This window comes from Rhea americana, unplaced genomic scaffold (genome assembly GCF_003343005.1).
Source record: "Rhea americana isolate MKP2758 unplaced genomic scaffold, rheAme1 scaffold_22, whole genome shotgun sequence".
Classification (NCBI taxonomy): Eukaryota; Metazoa; Chordata; class Aves; order Rheiformes; family Rheidae; genus Rhea; species Rhea americana.
Window position 1 is genome coordinate 2,025,371 of NW_028186329.1, and position 14,632 is coordinate 2,040,002.

Below are 14,632 nucleotides of genomic sequence, written 5' to 3' on the forward strand. Positions count from 1 at the left end.
AACAACAGCAATTGCACACAAACAGACAAATATTTTAGCAAGTATTTCATTCACAGACAAATAGCGTAGCCAAAATTTTAATCGTTCTGTTGCAGATGAGGAGATTTAGCAAAGAAAGGCTGAATTACGTGCGTCGTATCTCCCAACGAATTACAGAAAATACTGTCTCCTAAGTGGATTGTCCTTCCTTTTTATTTCTCTTATTCTATTTCATTTCAGGTTAGCACGAAACCACTACTGTTGCCAAAGCTACATCTAGAAATCACCAAAACCCATGCAGCTTAATGGATTAAACGTATGCTTTACACAGTGGCAGGGACTACTGTGTATTAAGAGATCAGATCGCTCTTATCATAGGGATTATATAAATTCAGTGTAGAGAGCTAGACTGTTCCACATCCTCTGAGATGCAAACGATGCAACTTTCAGAAGGATCAACATGCCTAAATGCTCCCACAGAATTCACAGTTTCATCAGATCATGTAACTTTTTTCTTTTTAAAAAAAAAAAAAAAAAAAAAACAAAAAACAAAAGGGCCTATCATAGTCAAAGAGCTTTAGGAATGGTATAATCCACAGATTTAGGTGAAGATCAAGGAAGAGAGCAGAATTTTGCCTTTTTGTTAATTGTAAAGCATCTGTTAAATTGACTCTCCATTGCCCAGTGACAGAGCCATATCAGAAATAGTTCCAAACTGTTCTCTATCACTAATTGTTTTACTATGTTTTTGTTTCACGATTACATCTTTGGCTTATTTCCAGACTTCAGTCTGAGAATAATGTTCAGAGACATCTGCATTTGAGTAAATGCTTAACAGATGGCATAGAAGCACATTATTTAGAAATGATAATTTTTTAGATTCCACAGGTGCAGAAGTACTGGAAGATCCTAGTTTAATGCTGTAAAAACACCAGAGAGAGATAAAAAGGCAAGAAATAACTTTACATTTGTAATTCCCTAATGGGACTAATATGGGACTAATCCGTAACATTCTCAGGCTTCAGGCTGGTGATGGCCTTCAAGGCAGCATCACGCAGCCGTCCTGTTCCCACCTGGACAAGTCCTGTCCTCTGTCAGACCACTCTGTGTCTGCTCCAACGGGCCAGGTCCTCATGAGGGCATCCACAGCCATCAGGTGCAATAGCTACAGCCACGAGTAGCTTGCAATCTGACATTTCACAGCACAAAGAGGGTCTGATGGCTCTGGGCATTCATATTTATTTTAATGTATTTCATTTTCTCTGATTCTCATTTCTCCTCTTTCCTTCTCTCTTCTTGCATTTACTTCTTTTTACTCCCCTTCTTACATTAGTTCACATTATTTTTAACTGCCCAAGGCTTCAGCTTGGTATGCAGCGGTTTTTAACAGCCTTTTTCACCCCTCAACTTTGAATTAATTTCTGCTTCTGTGCAACCCCATGCTCACAAAATAGCAGCTGCAAACTCCACATTCACCCTGGGGCTGGTAATATAGGCATCCTCTTCTGAGACTGAATAATCAGGCAGTGGGGAATGCAAAAGCTCGCTGAAAAAAGCCAGCTTCTCCAGGGAGGCTTTGTAATGCTTACAAGCCCCCCTTTGCCTGAGGAAGGAAAGCCCCAAGGTCACTCCCAAACGCAGGGTTCCCACAAAGCAGGGCATTGTGCACACAGCTCACCCATCTGATTAGCTCATTGCTTTTACTGATTCATGGAAACAYACCAGTTCAGGATGCGGCCCCAAATCTCCCCGTGTCACCAAACAGGGCACATAGCCTCACCTGCAGCACGAAACACTGGCTCGCGCAGCAGCGTGGAAGTCGCCTGCATCTCACCATTTTCTAGGAACTGCGCCTCCTCCTTTCTGCGGCCAGCTCTGGGTGTTTAATCCCGTGACCTCTCCCATCCTCTCCCTCCTCCTTTTCCTTCCACCCCGACAACTACACTAATAAGGGAACCATTGCTGTAAAATACCAGTAGAGCTACATATAGCATCTTATGAGAAAAAGCATTAAGGAAAGGAGCTATACACAATCATTGCTCAGAGGAAACTCTTTTTAGGAATTTGTATCTTGACACTATCTTTCACCACTTTAAGAAGTGTTACGATACTGGAATAACCTCAAAGCATTTATTCAAATTAACTCCCCACAAATGAATATCCAGAAATATGCTATAGCTTATGTATCTTAATACAAGCATTTTTCCACCAAAGGCCTGACTGTGCTTCCTTTGAAGATATCAGGAACATTATCACTCTAAAATGAAGAAAAGCTTATAAGAAGAGGGGCCTTGTTAAGGTGATATGTAGCTACTGTAAACACTGAATAAGAAATTCATGTTTGTGTAGTTCTCAACCACACATAACAATGAGAGCCTTCTTTTAAGTCTTTAATGTCAGATCATAATCCCTCTTCCACACCCTTTTCACTTTTTTGTTGTGAATTGTATCAACTTCCAGAGTTTGGACAGATAATATATATTCAGATTATCCTATTGCAGTATTTGAATCAAATTTTGAACAAATAATAGCTTCTAGACAATTTGTAAGCTAATCGGATTCTCTAATGTGCAAGAAACCTAATGGGAATTCACAGTAAGTGGTGAACCTCCAGGGTTTTTTGTTGTTGTTATTTGTTTTTTACAAGCTCAAACAATTCTAGACGTTAATAAGGTCTACATTGTTTTTTATGTCTGCATCTGCACCCTTATTAATAATTCAATTTGATTTCATGATTCACAAATGGTAAATTTAAATAGCCATGGAATTTTAATGGCCATTCTTCTTAATTAAAAAAGCCCTTTGGCTATGCAGCTGTTTTACTTGAACTCTTGAAAATAAACCCCGTAGAACTAGAATTGGGAGCTTTCTATATTTATCTTTTCCTTTAGAAGAAAGAAAGGTCAAATTCTTGTCAAATATTTTTATTCCCGAGACCAAGGAGAATCCCACTGCCACACACACACTCTCACCAAGAATGATTAATTTTACTCATTATCAAGCAAATGAAATGCAGTGTGCCAGACATGGTAACAAATATTTCAACCTTTATTTCAAGCTTCCAAAGTGAACCTCTAGTGAAGCTGGCACCAATAAGTAACTTAATATGAAAGACTTATTTGTATTATTAAAATGAAGGTTTTGTGTCAATAGTTAAATGTGCAAATTCAAATGACCGTATGTCCAGATTTAAAAATAAAAATAACCATACCCTACATCCCAGGGATTCACTTGTTTTCCTCTTCTCTCACATGCATACAGTCATGTAAGCAAACAGCTGAGCTGAATTAAATTAATGTTCTTATAACCTTCTGCAACTAGGGTTTATCCATCTTGTTTGATCTGACTGCTCAAACAGTTAAAAGCCTTTTACCAGACTCTTTTTATAAAGTGCCTTTAAATGAATCCACATTATCCTTTTTCAGCTTGTACTTGCATATATTAAGTGAGGCACACAAAAGTGAGGAGTATATTCATCACTATCATAATATGGGAGAGAAGAGAAAAGAGGAGTTACCCACAATTTTCAGTTTCCTCCTTTCTTTGCTTTCTCTCGGACCTTGCTTTGTTAAAAAAGACACTACACCTTTATGCTTTTTGCTAACAGTAATTTCAAAAAAACAGAGTCCAGAATATCACTGCACTGGCTAGCATTTTCTGGAGGGAAGATAAAATGCATTTCATAAGTTGTTAGCCGCAAGAGGGAGCCTGTGCTGTCCAAGCAATAAAACTTACTTGGCACAAGGAAGAATAAAACATTGGCTATTAATTTCATCTAGCTATGCGCTTACAAACTGAGTGTATTTCCTAGTTTATAGCACTTTCTGTATACAGTACAAAACTGTAAATCAAACAATCTGTTGTATTTGTGTCTTCAAGTGAGTTTTAGTATTTCTGATTTTTAGTACTATATTGTCTTACAATTACACCTAACAATATTTGACTTGTGTGTAGTCGTGAGCAAACAGGTCTGCACAAAGCCAATGAAAGTATAAATTCCAACAATTGGAATTTTAATAACAAATAGTATTTCTCATAAAGGAAATAAAACTGTAAGCTATGAAGGTGGAGGTAAAAATGGGTTCTAACAACATGGGTAACTATGAGAACAGAACTCTAGTGAATTTTAATACCGGAAACATCAATGTAGATTACAGTTGCAATAGGTAAGAATAAAATAGCCATATACTTAATATTGGTATGCATTCTTAATATGCTTCCAGCTGATTTTCTCAGAAACAGGGTGAATAAATCTTTCCAATCACAAATAAGTGTGTGTGGGGGGGTTTAATCATATTTTAATTTTAGCTATATCAACACAGATTTCTAAGAGGTGAAACCTCCTCCTTCTGCCCCTCATTCTTCATTTAGAGACTTACTGGGAATGTGGGGGCTGACAGTGAAAATTACTATTCCCCTTCCCATTTACCTGTAATAAAATTTCACTTATTAAATCAGGGAGAATAATCCTTGCCTTCATGAGGCTAAGTATGTTCCTTGTATGAGGAACTAAAAAGGGACAAGAAGCATTCACTGCATTTTGCTCAAGGCAGAGATTTCTATCCTTTCTTTTTTTTGTATCCATGGGTCAATAAAAGTGGGAATTCCTGCTCTCCCCTAACACCATGTGTGCACAGGAATGTCAGGAGCCCTTGGGCACTTCTTCCTGCTTGGGAAATGCAGCAAAGCCAAAGTCCTTGAAGAGATTCAAATCTGCATCCTAGTATTTTGTTACAAATATTTCATTATTCTTTAAACTATACTAAAATGCTTACTAAGGGAAATAAATTTAGCAATTCAAGGCATCACAGCATGGAAGATAAATTTGAGAAAAGATATTGAAGAAAAGTAACCAAGTGATTATACTGGGTTTCAGTGGTCACACATTAAGCCACAGGCTTCAGAGCTGGACAATTCATCTCTTTAGCAAGGCAGTGAGTGCAGGGATATAGTTTCAAAGACAGCTCTTTAGCCTGATCTCCCAGTGCCTCACAGATGCTCTCCTGGCATTCTTCAACTGTTGCCCAGACCAGCCCCAGGGCTCCCTGACACTGATACTGCCCTAGGTGGTTTCTTGGGTGGCACACTGGCAAGAAACACAGCCCAGAACAGTGTGCCTAAAAGAAACACAGTCATAATAAAATCCGCATTTTCCTTCGTTTGAGAGAACTGATTTTAGAAACTGATAATTTCACCATGTGGGGAATGGCTATCCATAGGAATGGCACTGCCTAGCAACATGGCCCTATCATGGAAATCTTGACGTTAGGATGTAATAAATCACTGACTGCTGCTTACAAATGGTAATTTGACAAGGAGGCTTCAGTAGCTGGGCTCATCTGGAACAACACTGCAGAGATTACACTGATTAAGGAAATGCACACACATTTCACAAAAATGCCTGCACTTCTCACACAAAATCAGAAYATTTTTGCAGAGATGCTGCACAGAGTAGGGGTATCACTGTGCTCATTAYAGAATTAAGGTTCAGTGAGCCACAAAACAGTCCAAGACCTCATCCAATGTGATGGAGTGATTTACTGTCCAAATCTGTTCAAGAACCTATTTTGCATTACTTGTATCCTCAAATTGAAACCACTATAGCAAAGGCCACAGAGACAAATCTGCCAATGTGAGAATATGCCAAGTGAAAGCCACTCTGTTACTGAGCATCTAAAAGGAGTAACTACACTGGAGATAGTCTTCCTACTTTTTAACATGCTAGAGCAGCCTTAATTTTCAGTGGGCTAATACTACATACGATCGAGATCTGTGCCTGGATCGACGGTAGTTCGGATCTGCCTGGTTTTTCTCCTTCTGTCGCCGCAGCACAGCTTCCCACTGAGGAGCTGAGTCAACCATGTCATTCTCTTGCCGTAACCTGCAAAACCAGTAGCACGACTTTAGTTCAAGGTCTCTGTCCCAGRATGTTCTGAGAAAGAAATAGGTATTTTTTTCTTTGCAGAACCGCATCTGCAGTTCAACTTTTTATCTTGGTATATTTATAATGTCAATCARTGTTTCCAAAATATACTAAAACACACAAACCTGTATCAAAGATAATTCATTGGTTTGTTATTTAGAAATAGCTTAGGACAAAGATGAATCACTCTAAGTCAGTAAAAACAGGCTTAKAACTTGAATTCAGTGTCTTCCAGGACCAAGCCAAATGGCTGGAATTTTTTCCTTACTCTATTTAGCTTTTCAAGTTCACTTCACCTACAGCAAGTAGAAGTCCAATATTGTGATACAAGGCTGCAACCTTTTCCAAACATGCTGTTGCAGCACGTGCTTTTGTGGGACCTTGAGAAAACCCCCCAGGGACACCCCRAGCAAGCTTCTGCTCAGAGGAAGCAGTCCCTTCACCCTGACCTGCAAAACAGCCCATGACAGCCGCCACCACCGCCCAGGCACATATCACCCTGCTATCATCACCTGTGTGCTGCACTGCCCTCTGTGCCTCTGGCCCCTCTGTGGTCATGYCCGGTACCTCCTCATCTGGCCTTGCTGCTTGCCCCATCCTGAAATGCTTGAATGACCTTCCCCCTCCATCCAAGACTCARCAGCCCCTACAGCCTGCCTGCTTGCCTGCCTCCCCCCCCCACACACACCCTGTAAGCACCTCTGGCCCAGGGAATACCCTGCTTGGTCCAAAAGAGAGGGAAAAATCCACCACAAAGGCATCAAAATCCACCTTCCAAAGAGACACAGATAATCTCATAATTTTATTGATCTAAGAGAGAGGCAAAAAACTAAAGGAGGAGAAAGCCATTAAAATCCAAGCTTCTCAAAAGCAAAATAGTCAATCTTTGTCAGGAAGATGTTCTGTTCTGAGGTTTAGATTAGCYAGTTACTAAAGCAGTAGCTGAATTAAAGTGGCAGAAGGGAAGCTGAAATCCTCAATCCTGTGAATTATTTCATAACATTAAATGATGCAAATTCTTTAGAAGTAAGAGATTCCAATGTTAGGCTATTTTCAGATGGGATATGATCTTTTTTTTTTTTTTAATAAATCCATGAATCCATTATTGGAACGTAGTACAGATTAAAGCTAGTATCACAATTGTATAAACTCGGCACGTTCGACAGCAGACTGAGCTAATTCTGTAATGACACAACTAGCCAGAACAATCACTGTGCCACTATTTGGCCATTTGAGACTATACAGAAGCGCCTCAGTCTTGGGGACGCAGGTATGACTGCTGGGATAAGATGCTAAGGTGAAACAAAGTGCTKTATTTGGTTACAGCCGTGAATTTAAAACCCAGCAAAAATTTAAAAACAAYCCTGGAAAATATCATCTAAGAGTGGCTCATCTGGTATGACAGCATGACTGGCATATTGAAGAAATCAGAGAAGAGTAACAAGAATGGGAAGACTGACAGGCAAAACAAACAAACCAACAGAGATAAATGGATTACAGTGGAGACTTTACTCCCTAGGAAATGCAAAGCATGTTATTGTTATTGCTCTTCACTACCTGCATGCCTTCCTAGTTGAGTTTTGAATTGTATYAGCCTAAAGTGGCTAAGCAGGCTGTTGCTTCTCCTTTGATCAGATCCTCCCTCACATGTGTAATGAATTTTGAGCTCGATCTCCAGCTACTGTAAACCCTCACAACTCTAACAAATGGCACCAAGCATCTGGAGTAGACCACAGCATAAGGTTTTGATTTCTAGGCAAATTTTTTTCAGCCTGTAATCTGCTRGCGACAGGGATTAACAAAAGCTTCTATCTACAGATTTAACACAAGAACTTACACAGCAACAAGTAATGAATTGTGATTTTCATCCTGAATRATCCAATTTGTGGGACAGCAATCATCCCCTACACGGTATAAACACTATCAACTGCCTTGCACATACAGCAGTCACTTAACCTGCATAGGCAGAACACATAGGGCTGCCAGATCAGAGTTGTTGTGTTGGACGCTTCTTCTGCCCATTTGTCAGTACCTTGCCCAGTCCCCCTCGAGGAATAGCACCTAACAGGTCAAGCAGACAGCTGCGCTCTKAAGGAGGCATTTGGATGCTGGTCATAAAATAATTGGGAACTACCCATTCTGAACAAAGCACCTGCACAGCCTGGTGGAGCACGATGTCCACGCTCCGGTACAGAGCGCATGAGATCCTGCACCTCTCCAACAAGCTTTGGGAATTACACTTCTACGCTGACCACACATTTTATCAACCTGCTTTTGATGAATGACCTCTCATTAAAGGAGTAAACACATCATTTCTGCTCTGGGTCATCCGACTAATGGAATCCTTTGGGGCTACAAGGGAACAAAACTGCAGTGATAACAGAAAAGTGCTCTTCTGCACAGYTAGAAGACTCCCTGTTCTAAGGGTAAAGAAGGACAAAACGAAAGAAGAAACAACATCAGAGAACATAATAGCTGGCAACAATATATGTGGTTTCCAGCAAAATTCAGCTGGAACCAACAAAAATTCAAATGACATTGTTTGGTGTCATTTCAAGACCATTTCTTAAACAAAATATAGCAATAAACAAGGAAAAAAACCAAACATTATCAGTACCATTCGTATGAGATGCCTACAGTAAAGAAATCTCTGTTGACGCTRGGATAAGAGTGCATTAACAGATATGCCTCAGGTTAGACCACACAGATCCTATTATGATTTTAAGAGATTTTAAGTCTTYATTACATTCTTCTTTTAAATGTGCTTCACTGACTCTTTTGCCTAACACTGTCTCTAGAGAAGCCCATATTTTCATATCRTGTGCACAAAATCTTTAGTTGATAACTCCACCATACCCTATACATTTGGGTAGTGAGCTCAGCATACAGATGTTGTACATGGCTACGTTTAGACATTCCCCTCCAGAGATATGGAAGACTGAGGATGAACAGGAGTCCTACAGCAAAATCCTGCTCCTTGATAGGAACATAGTCAGGTAGTAACACTTTCCCCAAATATGAGACCACTGTAAAATGAGATTTTATTTGAGCTTTATTTTCATTCTACTGTATTATATTTCCCCTGCATAGCTTGTCATGGAACTAAAATTTTAAAAATGAGAACTAAACCTTTAGTTGGTGAAACTCAAGATACTACAGTTTTCGCTTCTTGTAAAAAGCGACAGAAAACTTTTACCATTGGATATAAAAGGGCAATAATATCCTAACTGTAGATGAGAGGAAGCAGAAGCTTGAGCCAGAAATTTTGTAAAATTTTATACTGTTGAAATCAGACTTGCAGTTATTCCATTCTGTTCCTGCATCAGTCCACCACACACGCTTCAGATTTTGATCACATATCCACACTGTGATCTTATCTCCTTTTAGCATTTCTTTTCCCTCCTAAATAAATTTACATCAGTTTTGTACATATGTTCACATATTTCTTTGAAAGAACTGRTGTGAAAAAATCATTTAACTTTCAGACTTTCTCCATTTTTCAGCGTTATCTGCCTATAAATTTTCTGCACTAGGACTTAGAAGACTTTTGTACCCTACAGTGATTTCTTGCTATTTATCTCCCTAAGAAAGTTCTTAAACCAAGCAACCCTGAGGACTTATTTGACTCCTGAAATCTCATTCAAAATATATTTGAGTGTACAGCTACCATTTATTTACAGATGAGATGRATCTTCCAAGTGGAAGACTATTTCCAGTACACACTGTCTACCACTTTGACATATTTTTATCCATATAACAAATTTTGACTATAGCATTAAAAAACCAAATGCTTCTTCTGTGATTGAAATGTGCTCATCATAGGTGCTTTTTCAATTACTTATGAACATTTGCTCAGAATAAAATATTCATAAGACGGACTGAAATCTCAAAGGCTGACTGACAAAGTAAACAGTTTTGCTCCAGCCTTTTCCCATTGTTTTACCTTTAGAAGGTCACAACTGCATTTCTATTTTTCACAATAGATTTGTTTTCATCTGACAATTACTTCACAGTGATCTCCTCTCATGTGAACAATATATTCTATTCTTCTSTGATCAGAATCAGGTTCTTCTGGATAATGCGAGAATCAGGCACTTTTTGCCCAATCACAAACAGCAAAACATTGTGTCTGCTTGTGTCACAGGCCTGATTACAGTACTATAAAACAAATTTGTATTAATCTATGCAACAGATAGAGTAATAACAGTGCAAGCTTCCCTGTATTTTCCCATTTAATCCTGTTAGGACTGGATCACCTCTCCTAAAAAGAAAGCAATTCAAATGCCTGTGCCCAGTTAGTGTATTACATTCCTCCTGTGGCTGCTAACAAAATGCAGAAATTCATTATGACTGGTGGTTTTCATGCATGTGATGACAACAAGAAAGTCTCAGATGACCAGCTCATTTTATGCTTGTTTGCTGTAACACTGAAATGACTTTTGATCTGGTCTGATTTCAAGCAACTATCTAGAAGTAAGAAATTCTGCAACATTAACACTTTGTCATGTATCCCACATTCCTGAAAATGTCAAACAATACAAAAATATCCATTAACTATATGAAGTCTTTTTTTTTTCCTCTCTCTCTCTCCTGTTTAACTTTAAGCACTTTGGCAGGAATTGAGGAAGGGTAGGTAAAGATTCTTTTATTCGTCAAAAAATGATAAGCCCTACTTAATCCTTCTTACAATTCATTCCTTATATTGCAAGAAGCTCTTAAAAACATTCTTGTGGTCAGTCTCTAATTTCCCTCAGTTGCTTGTGTAGTTTTCTGGACAACAAGTTTCATAGGGAAAAAAACTATTTACCTACCAATCACTGAAACTGAAGTCAGTATTTCATTCAAACTTGAGAGCACTGACTGGAAAACAAATCTTCCATGCACACTAGGTTATTGTTATCCAACTAGTTCGCAAGACTGTTCTAAGTAAGCTCTAAAGAAATCTAATGGCTCAGCTACGCTTTGTACCAGCCTTTTATGAATGTAAGGGTTTTTTTTTTAGCATCTCTACCTATTGCAAGTCATGTTTAAATTATTATTATACTACATACTTCTGCAGCACTTTACAAACAAGGCACATCCCACTGCTTTATCATATCTAGCACGTAATTATTTCCAAGAGCTTTGAAATATCTCAAAATTATTTATCACTCACAGCACTGCATGAGAAACAACCAGCAGTTATGGCAGTTTGTGCAGAGAGGTTTTTAGAAATCTGCATTAAACAATTCCTCTTTTGTCAAATGACAGTTCTCATATGTTTTGTTTATGCAATATGAAGCAACTCTGTAGGCTTTAAAAAAAATCAGTTTTAATAAGTAAATCTCAAAATGCTGTTATCTCACATGTGAAATAGAAGTGGCTGCTTTAAAGGAAAAAAATTGCTACAATCAATCTGTTGTTATACCAGGCTTCTCTTATCAGCAATAAGTAAAATAAACATAAAAAACAAAACATACTAGCATCACTCACTGCTCCTATTAAAAGCTGACATTGCACACATTTGGGGTTTAGGCCCACACTTTGTATTTTGGAAAATAAGAACATTTTCCAAAATTTAATCTGTGTATTTAAAAACAACAAGTTGCAGATCCCTTCACAAACATTTTGTGGATTCTTCCCAAAAGCTTATTTTCTACTAGAATTCTGCATATGAAATTTCTGAAGTGTTGAGGTACATGCTGTGAGTATGTTATCACCATTATTCATTTTATTAGTATTAGTATTTCAAGTCCCTCATAAATGTGTGCCAGTATTTGATTTTACAATTCATTTATGAGTTTTTCCCAAACACAAGGATGACTGCACATTTCTATAGTGTTTATATACTTTGGTAATTATCTCCCCCCCTTTCTTTTTTTCCCCTAAACATGGGCATTAAGCGACCTCAGGAGGACTGTATACAAGTAAAACATATTAGATTTTTTTTTTAAAGAGCTATCACAGATGAGCCTATGCTCCACCTGTTTGTGTTTCATATTTCTATGCCCAAAATACAGAACAGTCACCTGTTTCTCTTCTTCCGATGTTCTCTGTTAGAATTTTCTGATTCACTGCCACTGCTGGTGTTACAACGAGATCGAGATCTGGAGAGGAAAAAAGCAATGTAGTTCAAGAACTAAGCATGCAAATCATATTTCAGTTCATCTCTCTCTCTGAAGATCAATTTATCTATTAATATCTTGCGAAGTACAAAGCAGAAATGAGAAGTGCTCATTGTTACTTATTTTCTACTGTTATAATATTACAGAAGTATTAAAATTCTAAAGGAATGAACAATATTGAGAAGTCATTATTAGGAAAATCAGGATTAAGGAAGAGTTTAGAGGGCTTGTCTAAACCAGAGAGTCTTTCTGTCTTTTTCTCCTTAATTAATTAGAAATAGCTGCTTTAAAGGTACTGCGCCCAGAAAGCACTGTCAGGTGAGTGCTGTTTTCCTTTTGAATCACTGCATTGTGTTTTGGGGGTTTTATTTATTTATTTATTTAAGCTCTCAGCATTCTTTGCATATATGCCACAGTGAAACACTGCTTTGAAATGTGGAATGTTTGCCTTTAAACTGTAGCCATTCTGCTATTTTTCTTACTTCATACAGCAGGACATCCAACAGCAGCTACACCRTAGTTCTGCTATTGGCAAGCAGACTAAAGAGTTCACCACATCTCTCTTCTATTCACTTCAACTTCCATCTGGCTTCTGCAAGTTCCCATCATTTTCCAGGTGTCAGGCAGCATAGAGGAAACACCACTGAATACTGTGATTCTGCTGTCCTCACAAATATGGAACGGTTGAAGGGCTGGCAGATGCACGAGCACAGCTCTGAGATGACTCGAGGCAGAGCTACAAAGATGGTGCACCACGTGAGGGAAAAGGAAATAAAGCGTCGGCTTCTGTATCACCTCTGATTGTGAAGCTTCAAATGGTAAGTTGACATTTATGGCTCTGATTAATAAACTACTGAAGTAGACTGGTGGAACAAGCTGATGCAAAATTAGAGACAGCGCTGATAGCTGAACTTCAACAAGAAAATATCATTGTCTTCAGAACCATTATATCAGAACTGAGAATTTATCCTGGAGCTGGCGTCCTGGGGATATGCCTACCTACAGGCAAGTTCCCCTCGGCACAGAGAAGTGCTTGGCAATTACTAGCTAAAAGCTTTAAATCCCTGATTGCCCCTGATCAACAGTGGAGCAGACAGACCAGCTGTCAGCACGTTGGTCCTAGAGACCAGGATTTTTGCTACTTGCAGTGCTGGGCTAGGTCCTAAAAAAATGGCACTGTATGAGAGGATCTCTGGGGTTATTAAAAACTGTTTTGGACTGTTCTTTACCTCATGTGATAATGGTCTCAGAATGCCTCAAAAGAAAGATACATTTCTCTGCATTTTGCTGCAGTGGAAAGTAGCAGCTTTGCTCTGAAGTCTCCGGGTATGAAGTGAGAGAGGAAAGGAGATGACTCCTGTTGCCACTGACAGGAACACAGATGATCTTTTTCCTCCTTTTTGTCTTCTTCAATGAGCCACTGGGGTAAGACAGCAGAATTATTAAACTACCCCTCAGATAAGCTGCAGAGTGAAGGCAGCTCATGACAAGTAGGTAACGGAYAAATGGAAGTATTTCATGCTGCAGCTGGATGCTCCTGAGAAGCACCTGCTCACCACATGGTCTGACCACTCAAGGAGAAGGGCTCAAAGAATGARGAGGAAGATGAAAGAGATTCCCTAAGAAGCACAACAGCCAAAGCACTGTCCTCCTCAGTGTCATAACTGGTCAGGGAACACATCATTCTAGCCTTCCCCTTTAAAACTAAGGCACTGTTACAGGTGTCCTTCTGTCAGAGCTGACAGGCTCATGAATCTGTCCCTAACAGCTGTGAATTATGGTAAATTGCTGTGTTATTAAATGCCTCAGAGTCTATGGAATCAAAAGCTCAGGAGGGAGGCTGGTCTCCCCTCTCTCCCAAGATAGGGACAATGKGAAATCATTCACTCAAATAGCTCCCATCTAAACACAAGAATTTTAGAATAACAGGACAACCAAAGCCCAGGAAACTCAGTTTAACACAGCTTGTCTGATGTCTGAGGGAAAAGGTTTGGAAAAGCAAAACTTCTCCAGAGGAGAAGCAGAACCCTCCCCTCCCATTCTGCTCACAAATTTTGCACGTTAAAACCACTAAGAGGCTCAAGATAGCCAGTTTCCCAGGTAAAAATGGATATTTCTGGGTGAAGCTGAAAGTGTGGGTAATAGATGTATGTTTTGAAAGAAAAATGTTATTCCAATGGAAGAAGCAGAAACAAAAGACAGTGTCCAAAAGACACTGGCTCAAGCATGTTTGAAYAGTTTGGAGAGCAACGGATACCCTAGAACTGCAGCAGACCTTATGTGCTCCATATCTTATTGGTTGCCCAATAAAATATTATCATTTCCTACAAATCTCAACTCTYCACATCCGTAGGTCATCAGAGCAACACTGTTCTTCCACATTTCTCATGATTTCAAGTATTTTCTTACTCGGATTTAGGCAATTAATCCCCAAAAGTACCAAAGCATCAAAAAGCATACTGTGTCAGGAAAACTGCAAGATAAACATCCTAATTTGCTCAAATTCAAGTYCTCTAGCTTTTCAGGAACGAAAATATGATCCACCTTTTGTACTGTTCATCAAATTACCTTGCGTTCCCTATTGGGAAAACACTTGCAGAGAGACAGCAGGGCTGCTGAGCTGTCA

General features: G+C 39.0%; 1 protein-coding gene across 5 annotated transcripts in view; it reads right to left on the bottom strand.

Moving 5' to 3' along the window:
* Positions 1-14,632, bottom strand: part of EPB41L4A (erythrocyte membrane protein band 4.1 like 4A) — a 139,703-nt gene that overhangs the window by 9,223 nt on the left and 115,848 nt on the right. For all 5 annotated transcript variants that reach the window (XM_085305352.1, XM_085305353.1, XM_085305351.1 and 2 more), the window contains 2 exons: positions 11,911-11,988; positions 5,741-5,860 (listed from right to left, as the gene is read on the bottom strand). In XM_085305352.1, coding sequence (XP_085161478.1) covers positions 5,741-5,860; positions 11,911-11,988 — 198 coding nt within the window. The remainder of the gene's footprint in view (positions 1-5,740; positions 5,861-11,910; positions 11,989-14,632) is intronic.